General features: G+C 35.6%; 1 protein-coding gene across 2 annotated transcripts in view; it reads left to right on the forward strand.

Moving 5' to 3' along the window:
* Positions 1–22286, forward strand: part of NCAM2 (neural cell adhesion molecule 2) — a 283919-nt gene that overhangs the window by 251168 nt on the left and 10465 nt on the right. Inside the window, exons 16-17 of one of the 2 annotated variants that reach the window (XM_039556490.1) lie at positions 17140–17344; positions 21641–21760. In XM_039556490.1, the coding sequence (XP_039412424.1) occupies positions 17140–17344; positions 21641–21760 (325 nt within the window). Of the gene's footprint in view, positions 1–3061; positions 9011–17139; positions 17345–21640; positions 21761–22286 lie in introns of those variants that run through there. The other variant, XM_039556494.1, reaches the window with a different exon arrangement.

Genomic DNA, 22286 nt, shown 5'->3' on the forward strand with positions numbered 1-22286 from the left:
ACTTTTGTATTCCTAGTGCTTTTTGCCTACATTCTTGGACTTGTTTGTCAAGCTGAGAGACTAAACATTTTAGACACTTCGTAGTTAGAGATCAGTGTGCCCCAGACCCCAAGGTCCTCTCCAGAACACATTCTGTAAACCAAGATAGAACCATCCAGGGGAAGGTTCCTTGGGGAGGGGGGCTCACTTGAGCCTCTCATTGGGGAATCTTTGATAGATATGCTAATTAGCAACACCTATAATGTTATACCCGAGGTTGGGGGGAACACAGACACACACACACACACACTGGGGTGGGGTGCATCTCAATGCATATGACCTGGACGTGTGCACCTAAGGATCCTTAAAATAAATACCAAGGTAAAATCCCTTTTCCCCTTCTCACTGTGTATGACTCTTGATTTTAAGACCAGGAAAAGGCATCAGTATGACTTCGTGCATTACAGGATTTCTCAGTCTGTCTCTACAGATCTGACTAGTTAAGGTTTTAGCTAAATCTAAAATGAAGAACAAAATGCAGGAGTCAAAAAGGAAAGCCTGTGGGATGCCAGTCTCCTTGGAGCTCTGATCATATTCCCAAGGCAAGGAAGAGCTGCAGCATTATCCTTGTGAAGTTACCTGACTCATTTTCTAATAGGCTGAAGGATATTGTAATTCCAAAATCAGAACTTGAAAATGAAGGCTTTGTCTGACTTTTTGTTCAGATCATAATCCTGAGCTAAAAGTGTAAATTCTTCAACTGGTATTGCTGTGATGGAAGAATAATTTTGTTACGTTATTTTCTGAAGAGAATAGAGAGATGAAATGTATCTTTGAGATCTCCTGCTTTGAGAACAGAAGTTGGTAGGAATCACACCAATCAGATTAATATCTAAAACTTCAGAAAGAAAACAGCCCCCACAAAACCTATTTGGTTTTGTTTTGTAAACCTATACTAGAATTTGCTGAATAAGAGCCATTTCTCATCAAATCCCGGAGATGATCATCGTTGAAAGAGATAGGGCGTGTTCTTGCTCTAGGCTAAAACCAGCGTTTTGCTCCATTCCCTGCCAAGACCAAAGTTATTACATGAAAAGGGATAGAAATCTCTCACTAAAATTGATAGAACTTATTTGATATGAACCAGAGAGAGAGGCAAAAAGGCTTGCTCTATCTGTACCATCAAAGATGTTAATAGGAAAAAAGTACACTATTTTTTATAAAATCTAATTCTTACGGTACAGCTATCACAGACAGTAACTACCACTGAGTAGCAGAAAAGCAGCAGCCAAGGAATTATTCTCTATTCTCAGAATTTCTGCTTCAAAAGGAATTAATTTTTTTTTATCATATGAATTTTAGTTTGCTTATATTTTTGAATGCTGTGAGGAAAAAAGCAAATCCCTATAGATGTTGAATTTTGAAGTGCAAGGCCACACTTTACAAGTATAGTACTCTAATCCTTATTATTTGTTGTAGGTAACTGCTAGCATTGTGATGCTTTATAATTAAAACAACCCTGAATGCCAATTAAAAGATGAAATGCTTAGATATATTCTCTAAAAATATTTAAAAGCTGAATTATTAAAGTAAATGTGGAAGTTTAATGTGCTCAGGGTTTGTGGGTTTCTTTCTATGAGTATATGGACCAAATTATTAGTTCCTAAGAAAAAGAACTGGCTGTGAATTTTGAACAGCTTGAACACAATATGTATCATTGAAAACACCACAGTAGAAATATGGGCGAGAATGGAATAATGTCCATAATTGTTATTAGCTTATTTATATTGCTGCCTTTTCTACTTGATAGTTATCTACGTGTGATAGTTATCACAAGTGTATTTGGGCAAGAACAGGGTCATTTGTGTGATAAGAAGATAATGCATTGGTTAAATATTATGCATACAAGACTGTATTTAGCTTTATAGTTTTCATCTGCTTCCATTAGAATTTCTTAAATCAGTTTTAAAGTAAAGATTTAAACAAGGTTATTGCTTATACTGCACAAGGTTTTCTACATTTTAATTTATTTTGAAGTCTCTTTCAAAGTATTAAACACTGATATTAGTCACTATAAATATAATTATTGTGTCACTGTAGCTGGAAAAAAAAAATCTAGTCAATACACTACATAATGCATAAACTTGACTGTATTATTTGCCAAAAAGTGAACCTTCAATATAAATATTTGTGGAAAAAATATATTCAAACTTTGTAATTGTAACCAGACATACTGTGAGGACATGAATGTCTAAGAAGCTACTTTGTTCCCACACCAGTATTAAAGTCAATATCTAATTACCCAGCTGCATGTGCTAATTGCATGGGTCATTCATATTTTGATTGGACCTGTGTCCATATTATTGAAGCCAGTTTTCACAGCCCATTGTGAACTCCTACAATAATTCAGGAACAAGATGAAGCCATTAGCAAAGAGAAACAGATAAACAAGCTCGTCTCTTCTTGTGTATGATTGGAACCTTCTTTTTGTGTAATTATTGACACAGTTCTAGTTTCTCCTTTCAGCCTATGGGCTGCTGTTTCTCCTTGCTTTAGTCAACAGTCACTATTTCTGATAGGTGTTGCACGGCAGTTTTGTGAGTCCAAGTACCTCCAACAAAAAGTCACAAAAAAAATTGTATTTAGAATGGGCTTGTCTGAATTGTCTCAAGCGGAAGCAAGAAACATGCTTCAGGTTAAGCACTTAAAGAAATTGTTTTAAAATTAGCCCAAACGGTTTGCCACTTTGACTGCTGTGGAAGACCACATTGCTGCTATGGAGGTACACCCTTCCCACAGTTTGAGTACCATATCATATAGATTTGGCCAGGGTACTTCAATGGTTACCATTCCATCTATGCTTTAATCACAATTTGATGTATCTGCTGGAGTAATGTCTTTCAAGTGACTGTCTTTGGCACAATGTAAATTTCTTTTTTTTCTCTTTTTTCTTTCCCACTGTCACTTTTTTTTCCTTTCGATACTTTCTTTTTCATGTTTTCTCAACTTTTCCACTTTTTTTTTCTAAAATTTACGTCTTTTTCACACTCTTGATTTTCTATAACAATTCTTACCCACACAGATAGATGCTGTGAAGCTACTAGACGTGAAAATGGAGGCCAATCCCTGCAGCTGAGTGCTGCTGTTTTCTCTCTCACTGTAGTCCTAAGTTTCTGGTGCATGTTTTTATACTGTTGATAAGGCAAGCAGAATGTATTCTTCCTATCTCTCTTAACTTTTTATTTGCAGCAAAATAAATACAGACTGTAAAAAATTTGTACTTTTCTATAGCTCTTCCAAAGTTTCCATTCCTAGTCAAGATTCTAAATAGCATAATTACTTCAGTCTGTGTGTGCAAAATTCTTCATCTGGCTTTTTGGAAACCTGGTGAGACAAATTCAACAGATGATGCTTGACAATCCAGTCTGGCAGAACATGGAGAATCTGACTTACTGAATTTGATCGATGTGATTTGATTCTATTTTCTCAACTAGATTTCGATTATAAGAAATTCATGCAGAGACCTTACCATTGTCAGTCACATGACTTTCCAGGTATACCTGGGAAGTATCAATTCATCTTTCAGGAAAGTATTTTCATTGTGTATTAATCCTTTCCAAAGGGTTCTCCTTGCACTGATTCCTGACACAAGGTACTTAAAACTTTATGCTTAATAAAAAATGTTCAAGTCCAGGCTGGATGGAGCTCTGAGAAACTTGGTCTAGTGGAAGGTGTCCCTCTCCACAGCAGAGGGTTGGATGATCTTTTACGCCTCTTCCAACCCAGGCCATTCTATGCTTCTGTGATATAGACATGTTTTGTACTTTCTAATGGATTTTAACAAGCATGTCTTCCCTAGCTAATTATTTATTAATTGTTTTAGTTGGTAGTGTTTCATTTCGAATACTTTTTCTGTGTCTCTCCACTGCCATGCCTCAGGACATAAAATAGGTCCCTGCCCACCAAAGTCACTTCTTGTAACTGCAAAGGTGCCACATTTCATTTCCTGGCATCTGTTGGACTTGGAAGCTCCAGGGGTTCAATTTTGACCTGTAGTAAAAATGGAAAAAGCATTTTTTCCTATTTTACACATTGAAAGCATGGCTTATGAGCTCTGCAGCACAATGTACAAAACCTCAGAAAAAAAAATTATTTAGTAAGAGTTCATGTAGATATTTTATTGCATATATTTGATTTTAAAATGCATGTAGTTTTCTAAGATTATGGTTCATTTCTCTGTTGCATACCAAATAACCCAAGAAAGCAATGCACTTTAAAGCTAAGGTAGAATTAAATATTTATTTTAAGACAATTCCCTTCAAATTGTTACTAAATATAACAAACTTGATAAATTAACTGTACATGTTGATTTTTTTTCCTCCTTATAGTTTATACCTTTTGGCATTTAAAAAAATCGTCTTACAACTTGGAATTTAATTGGTCAAATTTAAGTATCTGTATATCTTCACTCTGTTAAAGCACTTGCTTATTTCTAAGAAATATTGATTATGATGATTTTTCCCAGTTTCAAAATATTTTTGGAAGTCTTTACTTTAGAACATCATTAATAAAACCTGTCCTCATCTAAACCAGATAACAGTCATTTTAGAAAACTGGACTATGTCACAAGTAAGCTGTCTTCAGAATGCATGTGTGCAAGTCTACAGACTAATTTATGGTCAGAAATACTTTTTTAAATAATTCACATATTTAGCGTAATGAAGTATCTGGAATGAAAAAGATTACTATATAAAAAACATTGGTTTCATTGTGATCTGCAGAAAATCTCTCACTGTGTAAAGTCGAGACACTCTTCCCTCCATGGCCCTTGCCACTATGTTCTGTCACTTTATCTTAATGCCATGACATTACTTTGAAATTAATTACATTGACAAGTGCCTGGCATAGTGTGGTAAAGAAAGACATTTTCTCTTCTCATTTCGTAGGAGTTGAAACTTTGGATTCCTATTTAAGGTCAGTCAGGTGAAAGCCCATTTTCCCATGCACAATGTGAATATATGTATTGACTTTGTAATTTAGTTGTATAGGTGTTATTCTTCCAATATAAACTATTTATTTTTTAAATTATTGAGTGCTTATTGAACCAAGAGGCAGTAACTAATGAAGGCTGGATAATATTTTCAATGAAAATTTAATTTTAACTATGTTACAGCGGGTTTGGAATTACCAGCTACATGTAAGTAACCAAAACCTTTCAGATCTGAGAACATATTTTCAATTGAGTATAACTCAGACAAGTGCTGTTGCTAATGCTAAATGTATTTTTAGTGAAAGGATCACCTTGGGCAGGAACTTTTGCAAGAGATTTTATTTTTTTTCTCTGACCATTTTGAAAATCCAGGTAGTGAAAATGTTTGTTGTTGTCACTATTGTCACTACTGCTTTCTGTGGTAACAAAACAGAAAGAACTGCAAGGATATCTCTTCTTACCATCAGAGAACTGATGTCTGGCTAATATTTAGTAAGTAGATGCTGTAGTAGATGCTAAGGGGGAAAGAAACCCACAGCACAAGCACACTACAAACTGCCGCTGGGAGATCTTTCTCAGTCTGCAGGAGCTCAGTTGTGCACAAACACTGGGGTTCCCTTTTGGTCCAGGGCAGTAGCAAATTCTTTCTAGGGGCTCCTCTTTGCAGTCACATCCCTTTTGCATTCTGGTTCCATTGTAAGACAGGCACTGCATGCACATGAGGGAACAGAATCTTATCTTGTGACACACAGTTGCTGTTCTGAACAGTAAAGAAAACCAAATTGTAGATCCAATCAAACCTAATGAGCACCTGCCCTTCGATTAAAGAGTCTTGAGTAACTTGTCTCATAAACTGAAAAATAGAACAGGGTCTTAAAAGGTTGTACAGATGGTCTGAACCCAGTATTTCCTTATTTTGTAGCATTTTCCTAATTTTCTAAAATTTTAAACCTTAATGGTATTCTGCTAAATGTTGTCTAACATATTTTCACCTTCCATATACTCGTCACTCTTCTTACTTTTTTTAGTAAAGCAAGACAGGACACTACTGCAGGTATGCATTAAAGCAGAAAAATGAAAATTCCCATATAATTTTTCTGCTCTGGTTAGACATTTAAAGAGCTCTTTATGAGCTAAGAATTTATTATCTTATCAAGTCATTCTAACACTGCAGATAAGTATATAAGAAGACAAGATAGGAATTAGGGCGCAGAGACCGATCAACTGTGAACTCTCCAAACATACAGTGAAGGAGATAATGAAAAGCCTTGAGAAATTTTAGAAGCTAAATATACATTATAAATGGCAAGTTGGCTTTTATCCTGTGTCACAGTGCCAGTGGGATAAAGAGACAAATTTGGATCACTTATCTTTTCTTCCAACTGATAGTAGCTTCAGCTGGAAACTACATAAATTTCCTCTGTTAACTGAGAGAAACTTTAGGTCTGCTCCAATTTAAATTATTCTGTGCTTTGTATTTTGAGGTTATCAAGTACTTTGAATGTGATCCTTTTCTTTTGGCCCTCCTCTTCCCATCAAATTCCAAAGAGGACGAGTTAAGCCAATATTATAGGGATTATGTGACTGCAGAGCCAGGCAGTTCTGGGCAGTGACCCAAAACCTCTGTAATGAGAAAGAAAAAGTGGAAGAGATTAATGTCCTTGGGTTGTCATATATCTCCTCAGACGAACAACTAACACAGCTTTGTTTGTAGTTCTCTTTATGAGTGTTCTCTAATTGTATCTTTAAAAACAATGTGTGAGATTATTTTACAGTATTTTGGACAATCTGTGGGAATATACAGAAGATTTTGAAATCTTAGCTTCTTACAGACAATAATGAGGAAAAAATGAACAAAGACATTTTCAAATTAAATTATAATTCATAGGTATAGACTGAACAGCTTAAAATTGTAATTTAAACTCTATTAAAATGATAAATATGTCTTCACAAATTGAATTCAATATACTGCTGACATTAGTATTTAAATGTTAGATAAGTAAATTTGTTCCTTTAAATGTTGTAATTGTAAAAGGGATTTTAGGTCTTATGACTGACAGTGTAAAATATTACCATTTTTTTAACATTGTCACATATTTTGAAATGCTAATATTAAACTGTCTGTAAGAATGAAGTCCTAAAATATTCTGTGCTGAACTTATGCCTTAAATCCAAATTGGTGGCACAGAAACTTAAAAAGGGTAATGATTATTCTGTGATGCAGCAGTATATCTCTAAGGAACAGTATTTTTAAAATGTTCTGATTTACAACCTTTAGAGTCTAAGGCTGGCTTCTTTCCTAATCAGATTTTATATGTTGTTTTTCTTCTTTCCAGAGTTTTGAGAAGTTCCTAACATTTACAAATTGTTCACAAATCAAAGTATTTACATAATGCATCTTCAAATGCAATCTTTTATTTACTGCTGTAGGGTTATTAGAATATAAATTGCTGTCTCTCTAAATAGGAAAAATACTGCCCAGAAATAGACATGTATATTGTATACATTGTGAATAAAATATAACTTCTGAGTGGTTTTATGAAGTGTACAAAACATACTATTACCAAATAACAAAAATACATTCCATTTAATTTTCTTGTGAAAGTATAAGGCCAAGCACTGATGCAAAAAATATGATATGCATGTGAACAATAGTTATTTAAAAGATAAACAGATGTGGTGATTTAATTGCACACGTAACCTTATGACCAATACTCAGTCAGTTTTCAGGGTATTACCATGTACTCTCTTTCCATCATGGAAACCTGCATAGGCACCACTCAAATGTGTATGCAAACGTGAAGTTAAACTAATTAAGCCTGAAAAAACAGGGTGGGGTTTTTTTAAGACATAATGGAGGTTCATATACAATTTGTGATTGTGCTAGTAGTTGCCAGTTCTCTACCTATTGTCCAGTATACTGATGATTTCTGATTGTTAATTTTTTCAGGAATTTTAGGAGCAAAGGAGAAAGAAAATATTACTTTTAGAAAGCAAGTTGAATATTATAGAGAGAAATGTAGCTTCTGAGGTCTATAATAGCATCACTGAAATCTTTGCTACATTTAGGGTTCATTTATGCTTATCACATTTACTTCATCCATACATTTTCTTCAGGCATATAAGGAATGTTCAGTTTTCCATCGCTACATATTTATCAGACATAATGTAAAAGTGATGGAAAGTCACCTTTTCCCTTTAATGTCAATGACATCTTAATATAAAGCTGATGGCATCAAATATCAAGTGTAAAGATCAATCAACTTTTCCTGCTTAGAAACAGTAGCTGCACGTAAGCTGTACACTTGAGTGCTATGCTAAGTTTAGATATTTTACAACTAGAGCAAGAAACTGAGATAGGAAAATCCATTTTTGTTCATTTACTATAGGTTCTGAAGTCCCAAGAAACGGTGGTAGTTCTTGTCACCATAGTGCCATTATGTTGTATAATATTCTTATTAATGGTTCTGTATATTTATTTTACGTTTAACATTTTTGTAGAGACAATTTCCAGTGCATATTTTATTTACATAAAATTTTAATTTTAATGCATGTATTAAATGCATTAATACATAAGTGTAATAGAAGCAAAGTAAATCTTTCTCAATGTATGTTTCCAACAGAATTACAAATGAAAATACATGCAATGTACTAAAAACTAATTCTGTGAAAAATATTGGATACACTGCAACATCTGTAAGTTTCTGTTTTCAAAAACAGTGTGAAAGGCAAGAAAAAAAATCTGGATTTAAAGTAGTTAATTTTAATTTGTGAAACATTGCTTATTTTTATCTTGTTCATAATTCGCTACCATTTTGCTCCTCTGATTTTTTTCATGCATGCAGTACTTGTTGTCATCTCTGCTTTTTCCCTGAAGAATGTGTGCATGGTGTAACTGTGATGTCCCTCAGCACCTTTCCAAACACAATGTCAAGAAATGTATGTAACTATGTGTGTCTTTCATCTGTTGTTCAAAGTTCATTTTTGTTCATGCTACTTCTGTCTTCATTTTTTGTAATAAAGAAAACTGACTTAAAGCAATTCTATCTGTATTTTCTTTATTGCTGATAAATGCTCTTTTTTTCTTGTACTATCTTCATGATGTATTTTGTATCTGAAGAGATTTTTTAGCATTGTATCTATTTTTTTACAGTGTTTTATCCAATAGTGAATATTAAAAAAAAAAAAACAAACCAAAACCAAAAATAAAAACAAAACACACAAACCACCCCCCCCACCACAAACATCAAAGTCAATAAAATTAGAATTCCTGAATTTTAAGTTTGGTTCATATTAGGTGGCTGCCATGCTACTGCACTAATGGAGCAAGTATGTGCAATGTCTGTATAAATATGCAGCCTGAGCTTGATCCGTTGTGATTTAATCTGCCTGACGGAAGTTGTATCCCCAAAGGCAGATGTTTTAATACTGGGAAAAGCTATACCCTACCAAGCAGGACTCTGGTGGAAGTTGCAGTTGTAGCAGTCTAACATTTTCAAGTAAAAACATGCACCATACACTAGCAGCACTTCTAATATTAAACTGCTCTTTTTGTAGCTAATGCTATAAAATAATTATATATTTAAAATGTTTCCAAGTATTACTTCTCAAAACTTTTGTGTTTAAATTTACATATCTTAAAGAAAGTGCAGTCAAACCTGAAATACTTTCTCAATTTAAATACAATCCCAAGATAGTTTGACTCTTTTTCAGATCTGCTGGCTACAGTACTCTGCTTAGAGCTGTCATCCACTATAAAGATGCAAAAATTTCTCATGTCTCTGTGGTATGTGCACAGCATGATTTTGAATTCTCCTAAATGAAGCAATTAAAATAATTTATCCTTTTATGCAATAGTAGTACTGAAACCACACATAAGTGTATGTTCTCAATACTCACATCAATCTTAATTAATCTGCAGAGGTTCTTAGAAACTCCTCCAAGAGACATGTTCAGTAAATCTGCTGTCAGTTTGAGTGGAGGAAACCAGGACAAAGAAACTTGTTTCCCCAAGTCTATTGAAAACCTGGGTACAGTGCTGATGCTATGAATGCCACAGTGCAGCCTTTCCCTCTCAAGGCACAGGAGGCCTGGGGTGTCTCTGCCTGCATTTTTCTGGGGCTTCCCATAGAAGGAAGCAATGCTAAAAAAATACCCTTTACTATGGTGTCTGAGTAAATACATGAAAAAAGAGGCTGTAGCTGTAACCTGATAACTCTTTAGTTGTATTAGAAATGCTACTAAAGTCTGCTTAGGGATAGTTTGATTATGCAAGGAATCTTTTTAAAAAAACTTTGCTTAAAGAAATAGTAAATAACAACTCCAGGGAACATTTTCACAACACAGCATGCTTTATCTAGTAAAGAAAGCTTTTTTTCTTTCCTTCCCCTTGTTATCCCTCAATGGCCACAGACAAGACACTGTTGCCAGAAACACTCAAGCTGCTATTTACATTACATTTCTTTTCTTTAGCTATTGCATGTATGTCTATTGAGACACCCTCCTATGAAAAATGTTGTATAGGGCCATTAGAGTAAATAAGAACTCAAGGCCTAATTACTCAGTATCCTGAGAGGGTCATAATGCAAGACATTTTCCTGTAAAATTTAAAGGAAAAAATCCATTTCAGAAAACTTGTTGGCAAGACAATCTCAGCCATAATGAAGAAAAACTCCTTCACTTAGATAAACATCAGAAAAGTACATTTTAGACGCGCTTATTTCAGTAGCTAAATCTGTATAACTGTTAGTCCCGATGGCACCACAGGCTCCCCTGACTCACTCTGGCTCAGATTTCATCTGAGATGGGAGACAATGAAGATCTGTCACTTACAAGTAGAAGAAAGTTAGAGGAAGCCAGTAGTACTGTCCCCTTATTTTTCAAAGTTGAGTGTCACACATTACTCAGTCATGCAGCGCAGAGCACACATCCATGTGTTTGTCCACTGCCCTTCAGCAGTATCTGTCCTAGCAGAGAGTTATAGGAAAAATCACTGAGGAAGAAAAAGCATTACAATTAATATCGATTATAGCTTTGTTAGCATCTTTTTATATTAAGGAATGGGATAGAAAAGAATGCTCCTTACTGTCACATTCCCTTTCGCATCAAACAGTCCCCCATTATATGTTGCATAGAATCCTAATGATTTCTTGCAAGTTGATTGTGCAAATGTAGTGATTTGTTTATTTCATTTGAAGGAAGACATGATGCTTCCGGGCACTTACCTGACTCACAAGCCAAGTTTTATTGATGTAAATTGCTAAAAACAGGTCATGCAGTTCTGGATGTGGCAGCCAAAGTATTGGAGCTTCTTTGGGTAGGGAGGAGGGATCATTGGTTCCTCACTTCTTTTTCCCTGCCATGATTTTTATGTCAGTAAAGAAGAGGAGTTCAGCAATGGCACGCTCTTGTGCAAAGCAAAGATAAAGTTTCTCTTCTAATTTCTGTAAAAACGCTGAGTATGTGCTACCTTAACATGCTACTCAAAACAGAGTTCCTTCTTCATTTGACAGGTGTCCCACAGTCCTTGCATCCTGATCAGTCACAGCAAAGAAGCTGGAGCATACAACAGCTCTTTTAAACCCCTCTTGGACATTTCCTGTTGGAAAATGAGAGAGGAAGATACTTTAGCATGCAGTGGCAAAGTTGTGCAAGTCCCACAATTTAGATGCATCCATTTTCCATGAAGGAAATGCAAAGCATTTAAGGACAGTGAAATACAGATATCAGATATAATGAAAAACCATCCTTTGGTTATTCACAATACCCTGCCTGTGACACTCACCTTAAAGTATTCTATACACATTTCATATATTTTTGTATCTGTGATGGCCGTGTGCTGTAGTTATATGTTTCTTGTCTGGAATTCTGTAATACTTCTAGTAAATTCTTTTGGATTTGCCTTTGTAGTTTTGCTCATGATATGCTTATTTTTCAGATATGAATATGTTTGGGTTTTTTCCTCTCTCCAGATCTTAAGCTTGGTAGAACTTGTTCTAGCAATGGTCATGGCCTGCAACTGTTTTACTGTTAACTGGTAAAAATCTCATACAGCTGTTTAATTTTTTGGTACTGCGTTATGATTTATTTGGTGCTCATCAGTGGATACAAAATTTTAAGACCTATATTTTCTGTCTTTTTAGAGGTATTGTATATGTATATGCATTTTGTAAGCCTTTGAGTCTAGGAAAAGTTCCAGATCAGATATAAAATCAAAGACAATATTCAGAGGCAGTGCAGAAATAACCATCATGGTTGGGCACACTTTTAAGGGTCAATACAAAAGTGCAGTTCAACATGGTAAACAAGAATGGGTTTTTTCCTGCCATGACCCAGTGCAGTATTTTCAATTTCACCCTCTAGTTCATAATTTTCACTTTTTTACTTTAGCTTGAGAGCAGTTTACTTTATCTTCTGACTGACTTGAAAGAAAGGAGAAATATGTATCATAACTCTGTGCCATGCATTTGTAGCAGCCAGGTGTTACCCTATAAGCTAGGAAAGTATTTTATAGCATTGCTTTTTTTCCTTAAAAACTCAAAGCTACTGTAAAAGGTAGCTTTGGATATTTATCTATCTTTCATCTTAACTTCAATCCATGCCTGCTAAGGAGGAGGGAAGGGAATAATGCACAGGAAGGTGATAACTTGCTTTTTTGTCCCAACAAAACTTAATATCACTGAAGGTCTGAAAGGGACATCTGGACATCACCTTATCCAACCCCCCAGCTCACATAGAGTGCTTGTCATAAAGCTTGCAATTACTATTTTATTGCACCTGTAATTGAATATATGTGATGTGATTCTGTAAGAGCACAGAGAAATTCTGTCACCTCAAAGGACATACGTTCATGTAACATCAGTCCGAATATATCAATGTTGCATGTTTGGTTCCTGTGCAGAAACAAAAGCTTTAGTTTGCCATGTATAAAGTGTACCTGTACAATAGCACAGGTTGCCCAGGGAAGCTCTGGATGCCCTGTCCCTGGAAGTGTTCAAGGTCAGGTTGGATGGGGCTCTGAGCAACCTGGTCTAGAGGAAGGTGTCCCTGCCCATGGCAGGGGATTTGGGACTAGATGAGCTTTAAGGTCCCTTCCAACCCAAACCATTCTCTGTTTCTGTATACATGCATAGATGGTGATTCTCCCTTTTGATCTGCTTCCCTTAGAGGATCTGGTGCAGAGCCCTTAAAGGAATTTAGTCTGAACTTATATTTGAGAGTCCAGAAAATTTCTCTTTTCATTTAATTCTTTGCACTGGAAAATTCTGGTTTACTTCCCAAAGCTCTTCATTCCTCTTTCTTATCAAATAATGATTTCTCCAAAGATGTTCAATTATCTTATTAGAAACTGTTAGAAACATAACTTATTCAATAAGAGAGAACTTGAAAATTGCCAAAACTTTCAATGACATTTGTAGAAACTTGCTTCGGGCTTTTTCTTAGTTAATTTTTTTCATTTCTGAAAGTTTTTTAATCTTATTTCCGTAAGTATTCATTGATGAGCACTTATTTGAAGAAGCGGATGAAAAAAGTGTCTTTCAAGTTGTCAGTTTCCTTCATCATCATGGCAAGGTATTGCATTATTTATGCCACATTCTGTATAACAAAACCATATCATTTTAAATTTAGCATATTTTTGACAAATTCTAATTAAAACTCATTCAGAACTATAGAATTTACAATTTCCTTTTTTTTTTTTAATCAAGCAGTTTTAAATGGCCCTCTGTAGTTAGATGACTAAGGTATACAATAAACATTTTCAAAAAATTTCTAAGAACCGATTCTCTCACATTAACATTGAATTTTTATGATTTAAAACAAGTTTGTTTTCAACTAGGAAAATAAAAAGGTGTATAATGCATAAATACTTCGTTATTTTGAGCACAAAGTAGAACTACTATTTTGAGTCTGTTTGGTACATACCGGGAAACTAAAAACCCCAAATATTTAAAATAGCTTCTGTAATATAACAATAAAAATAACAATAATAATAATAATAATAATAATATTTAATGCAACAATTTTTTGATAATAAATTGCTTTTCAAAGTTTGTGGGAAGGCTGTTTGTACTATGACATTAATATTTCATCCAGTCACAGAATTAGAACTTTTTTTAATGTCATAACATATAAAGAAAAAAATTCCCATTGTTTTGGAATTATATATATTAGTATATGGTTTTTGAAACCAGTCAGGAGAGGTCTTAATCTGCTTTAATAGTAGTTGGGATTAGTTTTACAACTGACTTTTGTGGGAGCAGATAGGCAAGTACAAAATCAAAGTAATCTAAGAAAGAACAGAATTAAGCCTCAGATGAACTTCTAAAAAATAATTTTATATGTTTTCATTAAGATTAAAGATAAACCATAACACAGATTTAAAACACAAGGCAGCCCAGTTTCTACCTGCTTTCAGAAGTACATAAGATCCTCAGGCAGATGAGAAGGCTGATTACCACCATGCTCCTCACCCCACCACTGGATTCGGCCACGCTGCTGTCAGTTTTTGGGGTGTGGGAGATAAAGGAGAGAAACATTGGAAAAGTGTTGACAATTTTAGGAAATCAGACTTATGAAACAGAAACCTGCAGAAACAAAAGGGTTTCAAGTAGGAAAAATATGACTTGGGACGGGCAGAGCAGTAGTAAGGATGGGGAATGCTGAATGTAAAGGAAATCATCAACCTGAAGAGATGAAGAAATATGCAACAGTCAAATACTTAAGTCTCAGATGTCTCACCCACACCAAGAAGATTAAAACTGAAAAACAGAGTCTCTCCTGTAACTATGGCAAATATTATACAGAGGAGCAATATTGTGACTGTAAACATTTCCTTCACTTGCAGGTGAAAGTACTGCGTAGACATTTCTGTCACTGAATCACTTAGAATGGGAACCTTGCCACTTCACAATGTTCCAAGGACACTGAAAGTGCTGTTCACAGCAGTGAAAAATGTATTTCTTCATAGTAAAGACTTCTTAACAGTGCATTAAGAAAAAAGTCCTAAAACTAAACCTGAGAAAAAACCCTGAATTGCTTTTAAAATATGGATTAAATTACCCTAATTTTTCTCCTTCACATTCTGTTTGGTGGTTGAGAAGGTACAGAGATTCACTGTACTAAGTCTCTAAAACTGACTATAGAATTTACTGGTATTATATCAGTTGAAATATATGAGCTTTTTAACAAACTGGAATTAAATATCTACTTACATCTTCCTGACAGTTCAGACTGGTAAACAAAAAATCCCTGAAGGTTACGAAGGAAGTCACCAAATAGGTGGGTGGATATAGGAATAAAGAAAGTTTTGGAAGACGTATCAGAAATTATAATATTTAAGTAGGAAATGTTTAAAAAAGGAAATTAATTTAAAACATCAACTGCCAACATTGCTGATGGGGCAATGCATAAATGATACATCATTTCATTGCTGCACCATTGCTTTTATAATTTATGTAGTGATTTTTAAGTCTTTCTGAACAAAGGAAAATAACTTTGAAGTAATGTCTGTTTTTCTGCTTATCCATCCATGTAAATATATACATTGAATTCTAGCTTGTTGCATAATAACATTTTGAAGAACATTTCTATCAACCCATAACAATAGACGACCCATACAATAGACAATGAAATCGATTGCTTAAGAAGTAAAATGTTCCCCTTCTTTTCAAAAAAGTTTTTACTTTTCCATTTTAGAGTTCTAAACAAAGACTAGACTAAGAATATATATTTATTGATTTAGAAAACCTTTCAAATTATATTTGAAATGGTAAAGATATCATTAAAATTAGTTAAGCAGAAATATGAAAGCTTAAATGCTATGCTTAATTTGAAAACAATCTGTAGTGTTTATGGGGGGTCGGAAGAGAAAGAAGAGGAAGATGATATCCGTAACCCAATTAAAATATTTATATTATCTTACATTATGTAATGGTTCGGTGTTTGTTACAACAGGATTCAAGCAATCTCCGGTCAGAATAATCTCACTCTTACTTTGGCAACAGGCAGAGCTGCAGATGGAAATGTCCCAGTGAGTGATGCTGACTCAGGCATCACTCCAGGGCATGGGAGTGGCAGGGAAGCAATGCTGATGTGCAACACCCATGGGCAAACATGCCCAGTTCCACTCCCTGGGGTTTGCTCAGCCCAGTCTCACACAAGGCAATTGTCACTGGCCAATTTCTGAGCTAGTTTGGCATCTTCTTGAATTAGCTGGATGCATGGGCCTTTACTGAGATGGCTTTATTCCCCTAGTTCTTGATCAGATACAAGTCCTCTCCTGTATTAGCGTCATCTGAGTTCACAGACCCCTGGGAATCACACTGTCCAAAAGGGTTTGTAGCATTGCTGTCATGGGAATATCAACCAAGGCAAAACATTAAAATATTTTTCCCAAGATTTGTAATGAAGTAAAATTAGCTAAACATCAGCTTTCATAATTCAAACACAGAAGGCAAAATCAGGTGTGGAATAGGTTTATTTTGAAGTGTATGATTGCATTTTCAGGTACCAGACTAAACAAGATGAGGTCCTAATCCTATAATCATTTGATGATACGCATATTTTCCCCCATATTAAATTGCTTAAGAAGTAAAATGTTCCCCTTCTTTCCAAAAAAGTTTTTACTTCTCCATTTTAGAGTTCTAGACGTATTAAATCATTTAAGACTAAGTGTGTGCAACTGTTTGCAGATTAAACAGATTGAATTGTTTTTCACTCTAATTCAGAAAATTACAAGAATAAATACTGTTTTCGCAGTTTCTTAAACCTTTCAGTAGTTCTGCTTAGCATCACTACTAATTAGTTGTATTTGAAATGTGGAAAATGACAACTTACATCAATGTTCATGTTGAACATTTTAAATGTTTTCCTTATGCTGCTTATTGATACTCTTAGTCATGCAATGTTAAAATGTGATATTATTTTTATTAAATAATGCCATTTGTGTTCTGTGGACTTATTAGAATTTTGGCAATGGGAAAATATTATGTATTTTTTTATTATTATTATTTTAATGAGGTACTATATATGCTTAATCATCAGGACTGGTTATTTCCAGTAATTTCTGAATGGTTCATTTCTAAACATTCTTTAGTCTCCTGACCAACGTCTTAGAAAATGCTATTTTAGGATTAATGTTATTAATAAGTGTTAATTTTCTTTCCTTCAAGACACTCTTTTTAATGGTCTTGGACTTGGTGCTGTCATTGGCCTGGGAGTGGCAGCCCTTTTGTTAATCCTGGTTGTGACTGATGTTAGCTGCTTCTTTGTACGACAATGTGGACTGCTCATGTGCATCACCAGGAGGATCTGCGGGAAAAAGAGTGGTTCAAGTGGAAAAAGTAAAGAACTGGAAGAAGGAAAAGCTGCTTACTTGTGAGTATTAATCACCTGTGTTGGAAACATCCTTAAAAGAAAAAGTTGGCTGTCCAACTTACATTAACTTTATGGCCATTTTGTGGTGTTGCAAAGGGAATTAATAAAATGCTTCTACTACTTGAAAAAGTGTTGCTCTGAAGTGTGTAGGTTGTTTATTGCCTTTAAAAGAAAAGTTGAGACACAAAAAAGGAATGCACTGTAGCTCAGTTTAGGATGACCTCTTTGTCCAGCTTGATGCAAAGGAAATCAATTGTAATTCAGAAATAGTTACAGACACATATATGGTTCATGAGAAACAGGTAAGAGGTCATTGTAAATCCATTTCTGCAAATCCCTCTTTGAGCTGCTAACACCCAAAAACTCAGCCTATGGCTGTGACAGTACCAGTAAATCTAGGAGTGAAGGACACAGTGTTATAGAAAATCTGTGAGAGAGTTTTCCTTCTCAGGTATAGCACTTGATGGGAAATCTTGATTCTTGTCTGTAGACATGAGGAATGAAAGGTCTTGTTGATTTTTTTTTTTTTTAATAGGAGTGCTGAGTTGGATTGTGGGTGAAACGGTGGTGAGTGTGATTGTTCTTCATAGCAACAGTCAATGATTGCTAAACATGAGTGGGAAATAAACAATACTGATTCTCACAAAGATATTCTGTAGTGGCTACTCCATCACACAAATGTGAATGAGCTGATCATTGATGTGAAAATATGGTCTCTTAAATTATTAGAGTGGATAGTGAGATCTCTGGCAAAACAGTTCAAGTACTGATTACATAAAATAATCACACTTTAGAGACCTAACATTTACTGAGTTTTCAGTAGGTAAACTGGAGAAAAGGTTACTTATGATCTTTCATTTTAAACAGTTCCATTTTTTTACTAGAAAAAAGGCATAATTTCCTCATCCTGTTCATATGGTAGCCAACTTACACATACATTGTAATATTTGTGAGAATGCTGTCTGTGTGTGGTTTAAATAACATTTACTGGCCCAATTCCTATGCGCCTCTCCCAACAGTCAGGCCTTACAGTTCATTGTTCTGCAGCTTCCTAGATCCCATCCATCTTCAGATGGATGTAGAGCACACTAAATCTTGCAGCCCTCATTATTCATAGCTGAGCAGGTGTCTCCATTGCCAGTAGTTGCAGTGTAAGTGTCTCTTGGGGGTTTAACTCTGGCTATTTGGTTTCAGGCTGTGTCTTATGTAACTTGACTACATGGGTTGGGCTGGGTTCTTCTAAAAGAGGTTCCCTTTCAGAAACAGCTCCACAGAACAAAACCAGTTGTGAGAGAACACAGAGAATTTATATCAAGTACTGCTTCTAAATAGAAGTAATGCCATAAAATAGCTGTTTCCTAATTCTCCACACCTGACAGTGAGAGAAAGACTAGCAGTATTTTTTCCATCGTGTGAAGCCAGCCTGTCCAGATCAATAGAATCAATATGTGAAACTTCTGACTCTGACTCAGCTGTCCTTTCCTATTGAGCACAGCACTTCAGTTTATGCTTTAAGTTTCCTGTTCAAGGAGTGGCCAACTATAAATTGGTGTACAGACCCTCCTGAATGGGAAGACCTTAGGGAGATAAAGTTGCAAATGTCACTTGACAGCAATTTATACCTTGTTATCAACATCTTATAACCAAACGCCATTCCATGCTGTCCCAAAAAAGCATTGAGCTGGTCTCTGCATATTAATTCTTCTACTGCACTTCTTTGCAAGAACAACTATGTTATTTAATCATTTTTCTTTCCTTGTCAGAGTGGTCTTCAGTCAGTCAGACCTTAAAATATTTGGGGCAGTTCTCATTTTAGCCTGTTCTCTGCATTAATAAACTGTCAGACTAAACTTCTAGGACAGACTTGAAGAGTCAAATTTAAATTTATATCATGTTAACTGATATTCCCAAAAATACACTGACATTTCCCAGTTTTAAATATTTCAGTTTGCATTCTGGATTTTTGGGTGGTTTATGATATGGTTCTTGGTTACATTTTGATTGTAAGATATAAATGCATATATTAAATAATGATGTTTTATATGTAATGAATGCTGATGATATAATGCATATAACATACACACAGACACCCATGACATGATGGATTTCCTACAAATCACTTTCCCTTCTTTAGAATTTGAAATGTTACACAGTTTGTACCTTATACATGTAAATATGCATGAATGCTGGTCACAAATAACATCTTTTTCAAGCTTTTTGTCATGCAATACTGTTTGTAAGACTGTAGATGTATCAACAAACTAAGCAGAACTTACCAACCCATCCACCAGTCCAACTTAGATCCCTAATCTTTTTGCAGATAGGAGGTAGCTATGAAAGTTAAGTGCATCATTTACCAAAATGAGCTTTGTATCCATTTGTGTATCTTAAATGTCACTTGCAGAGATAAATAAGCACATGCAGCTTGGGGCTTTTTTAATAGACAGAAGTCTTTTAGACTTCTGCCCATTAATTCTCCTCCACACAATTTCTATGTGGGTGACATTCTTATTAACCTATAGAGACTTTCATTAAGGATACCTATCAGAGGACAGTAGAGTTTTCCTGATACTTCCTATTGCAAAAGCCTGTTTTATCCATTATCTTGAAGAAACAATATGAAAATGTGAGATATGAATTAGAGAAGAATTTATCCAGGTCTTTGATGTGGCCCATAGCAGTCTGATGGCTTCCTACAACATCCCAGTTCAGAAAAAAAATCTGTTAAATATAAAAGTGATTGTTTATCTGTAACTCAGTTACCCTTTGTTTGTAAACGCAGCTGATGCAGTTCCAGGATATAGGAATAAAATATTTGTATCAAAAGAGTTTTTCTTTATGGAAATACATACATATATCTTGGGTATCCTCTGATCTGCCTTTTGAGAGTAAAACTGTATGCAAGTTAATTCATACTTTTAGTAACTATTGCTAATTAGTATGTATTGCTAATACTTCTGTATTATTTCCATATCATGTCCTCATTCCTGAGAGCAGCCCTGCAGAGAAGGACTTGGTTCATGAAAAGCTGGACATGAGCCAACGAGTGCTCATATCCCAGAAAGCCAAAGGTGTCCCAGGTTACATCAAAAGCAGCATTACCAGAAGCTCAGGAGAGGAGATTCTGCCCCTCTACTACAGTGAGACCTCACCTGGAGTGCTGCATCCAGCTCAGCAGTCCTTGGTAAAGACATGGACTTGTTGGAGCGAGTCCAGAGGAGGACACAAAGATGATCAGAGGGATGGAGCACCTCTCTGTGAGGTCAGGCTTAGATAATTTGGGCTGCTTAGCCTGGAGAAGCAAAGGCTCTAGGGAGACTTTTCTGCATCCTTTGGAAAGGGAGTTTAGGAAAAAGATGGGGACAGACTTTTTACAAAGACAACGAGTGATGGTTTTGAACTGAAAGAGGGTAGATTTAGACTGGACATGAGGAAAATCTATTTTACAGTGACAATGGTGAAACACTGGAACAGGTTGCCCAGAGGGGTAGTAGACATCCCATTACTGGGAACACTCAAGGTCAGGTTGAATGAAGCTCTGATAAACCTGATTTTCTTGAAGATGTCCCTGCTAATTGCAGGGGCATTGAACTACACGACCTATAAAGGTCCCTTCCAACCAAAACTATTCTATGATTCTGTGGTTACTAACAAAATCATAATGACAATACTCACTGCTCCATCTCCCTTATAATTCATTGTCTAATTAGCACAACGTTTATTCATCTACTTACTTGTGAGAGACTAGCAGTTGTTCCTAAAATGGGGGAAATATGACATAGGAACAGTTTTTCTACCTGTAAAAGCAGAAGGGTTTCGCATTTTACCACACAAGGGCTTTTTTCATGAATGGCAGCTGGGGTTGTCACAATCTCAGGAGATTAAAGCACACTTTTGTGGTGTATATATTCACATTATGGCTCTTTAACACTGCCAGAAAACTTCAAGTATAACTAGGCATCAAGTCCTATTGTTATTATACTAGGTTAGGGAAGTTTACATCTATCCCCATGAAAAAGCTGTCGTCTTATTATTAGTCATAAACAAAATGCTCTTTTGAGATGCTAATTCATCATGTTTACAGAGTTAGGGAAGTAACCATGGATACAGGATGCTTTGAAGACTTCAAGGAATTGGGAACACGCTGTTAAATGTGTCTTGGTGGTGTTAGTCACTGATAATTAGTTCTGCCTTTTCTTTGCCAACTTTTGAGAGAAGGGATCTTAGTAATTCGTTATGTGTAATATATGTAGTTAATGTGATGATAAGAGACTAAACCTCTTTTATAATTTTTAGGAAAGATGGATCAAAAGAGCCGATAGTGGAAATGAGAACAGAGGATGAAAGAATTACCAACCATGAAGATGGGAGTCCAGTAAATGAGCCAAATGAGACAACTCCCCTCACAGAACCGGAGTAAGTAGCCTGATACTCTCTGGTGTTTCACAGAAGCTGCTCTTGGCTGTGTGGACAGACTGGACTTCCCACACTCTGAGGGGAGATACACAGCATCACCAGAGTGGTCTGCTGTGGCAGTGCAGTGTGTGAGTGTAGGGTTGGTTTGATTGGTTTGGTTTTTACAATAATCAATCTAAATTGTGGTACTTCGCATACACTGGCTGAGCACATTTTTTCATTTGGTTGCCCCTGATCTTTACCACCTACCCAGCAATTATTAATTACTCTCTGGAGACAATCTCCTAATTTCAGGAATTACCTTAGATTGAGTATCGCACTCATCCTCACACACGTCCTGAAGATGGGGCACAAGGATCCTGTGCTTCAGAATCCCAGCTCCTCACTGGAGTGGCCTCTTCCTGCTTTCATACATTTAACTGAGAGCATAGCTCAGTATTAAGTCCACATAGTGTAATTGGATTAATCATGCTGAAGGGCAGCCTCTGCTCTGTTTCCTCATGCCCACTTCCTGTCCCTGCAACCT

This window comes from Corvus cornix, chromosome 1 (assembly GCF_000738735.6).
Source record: "Corvus cornix cornix isolate S_Up_H32 chromosome 1, ASM73873v5, whole genome shotgun sequence".
NCBI classification, from domain to species: domain Eukaryota; kingdom Metazoa; phylum Chordata; class Aves; order Passeriformes; family Corvidae; genus Corvus; species Corvus cornix.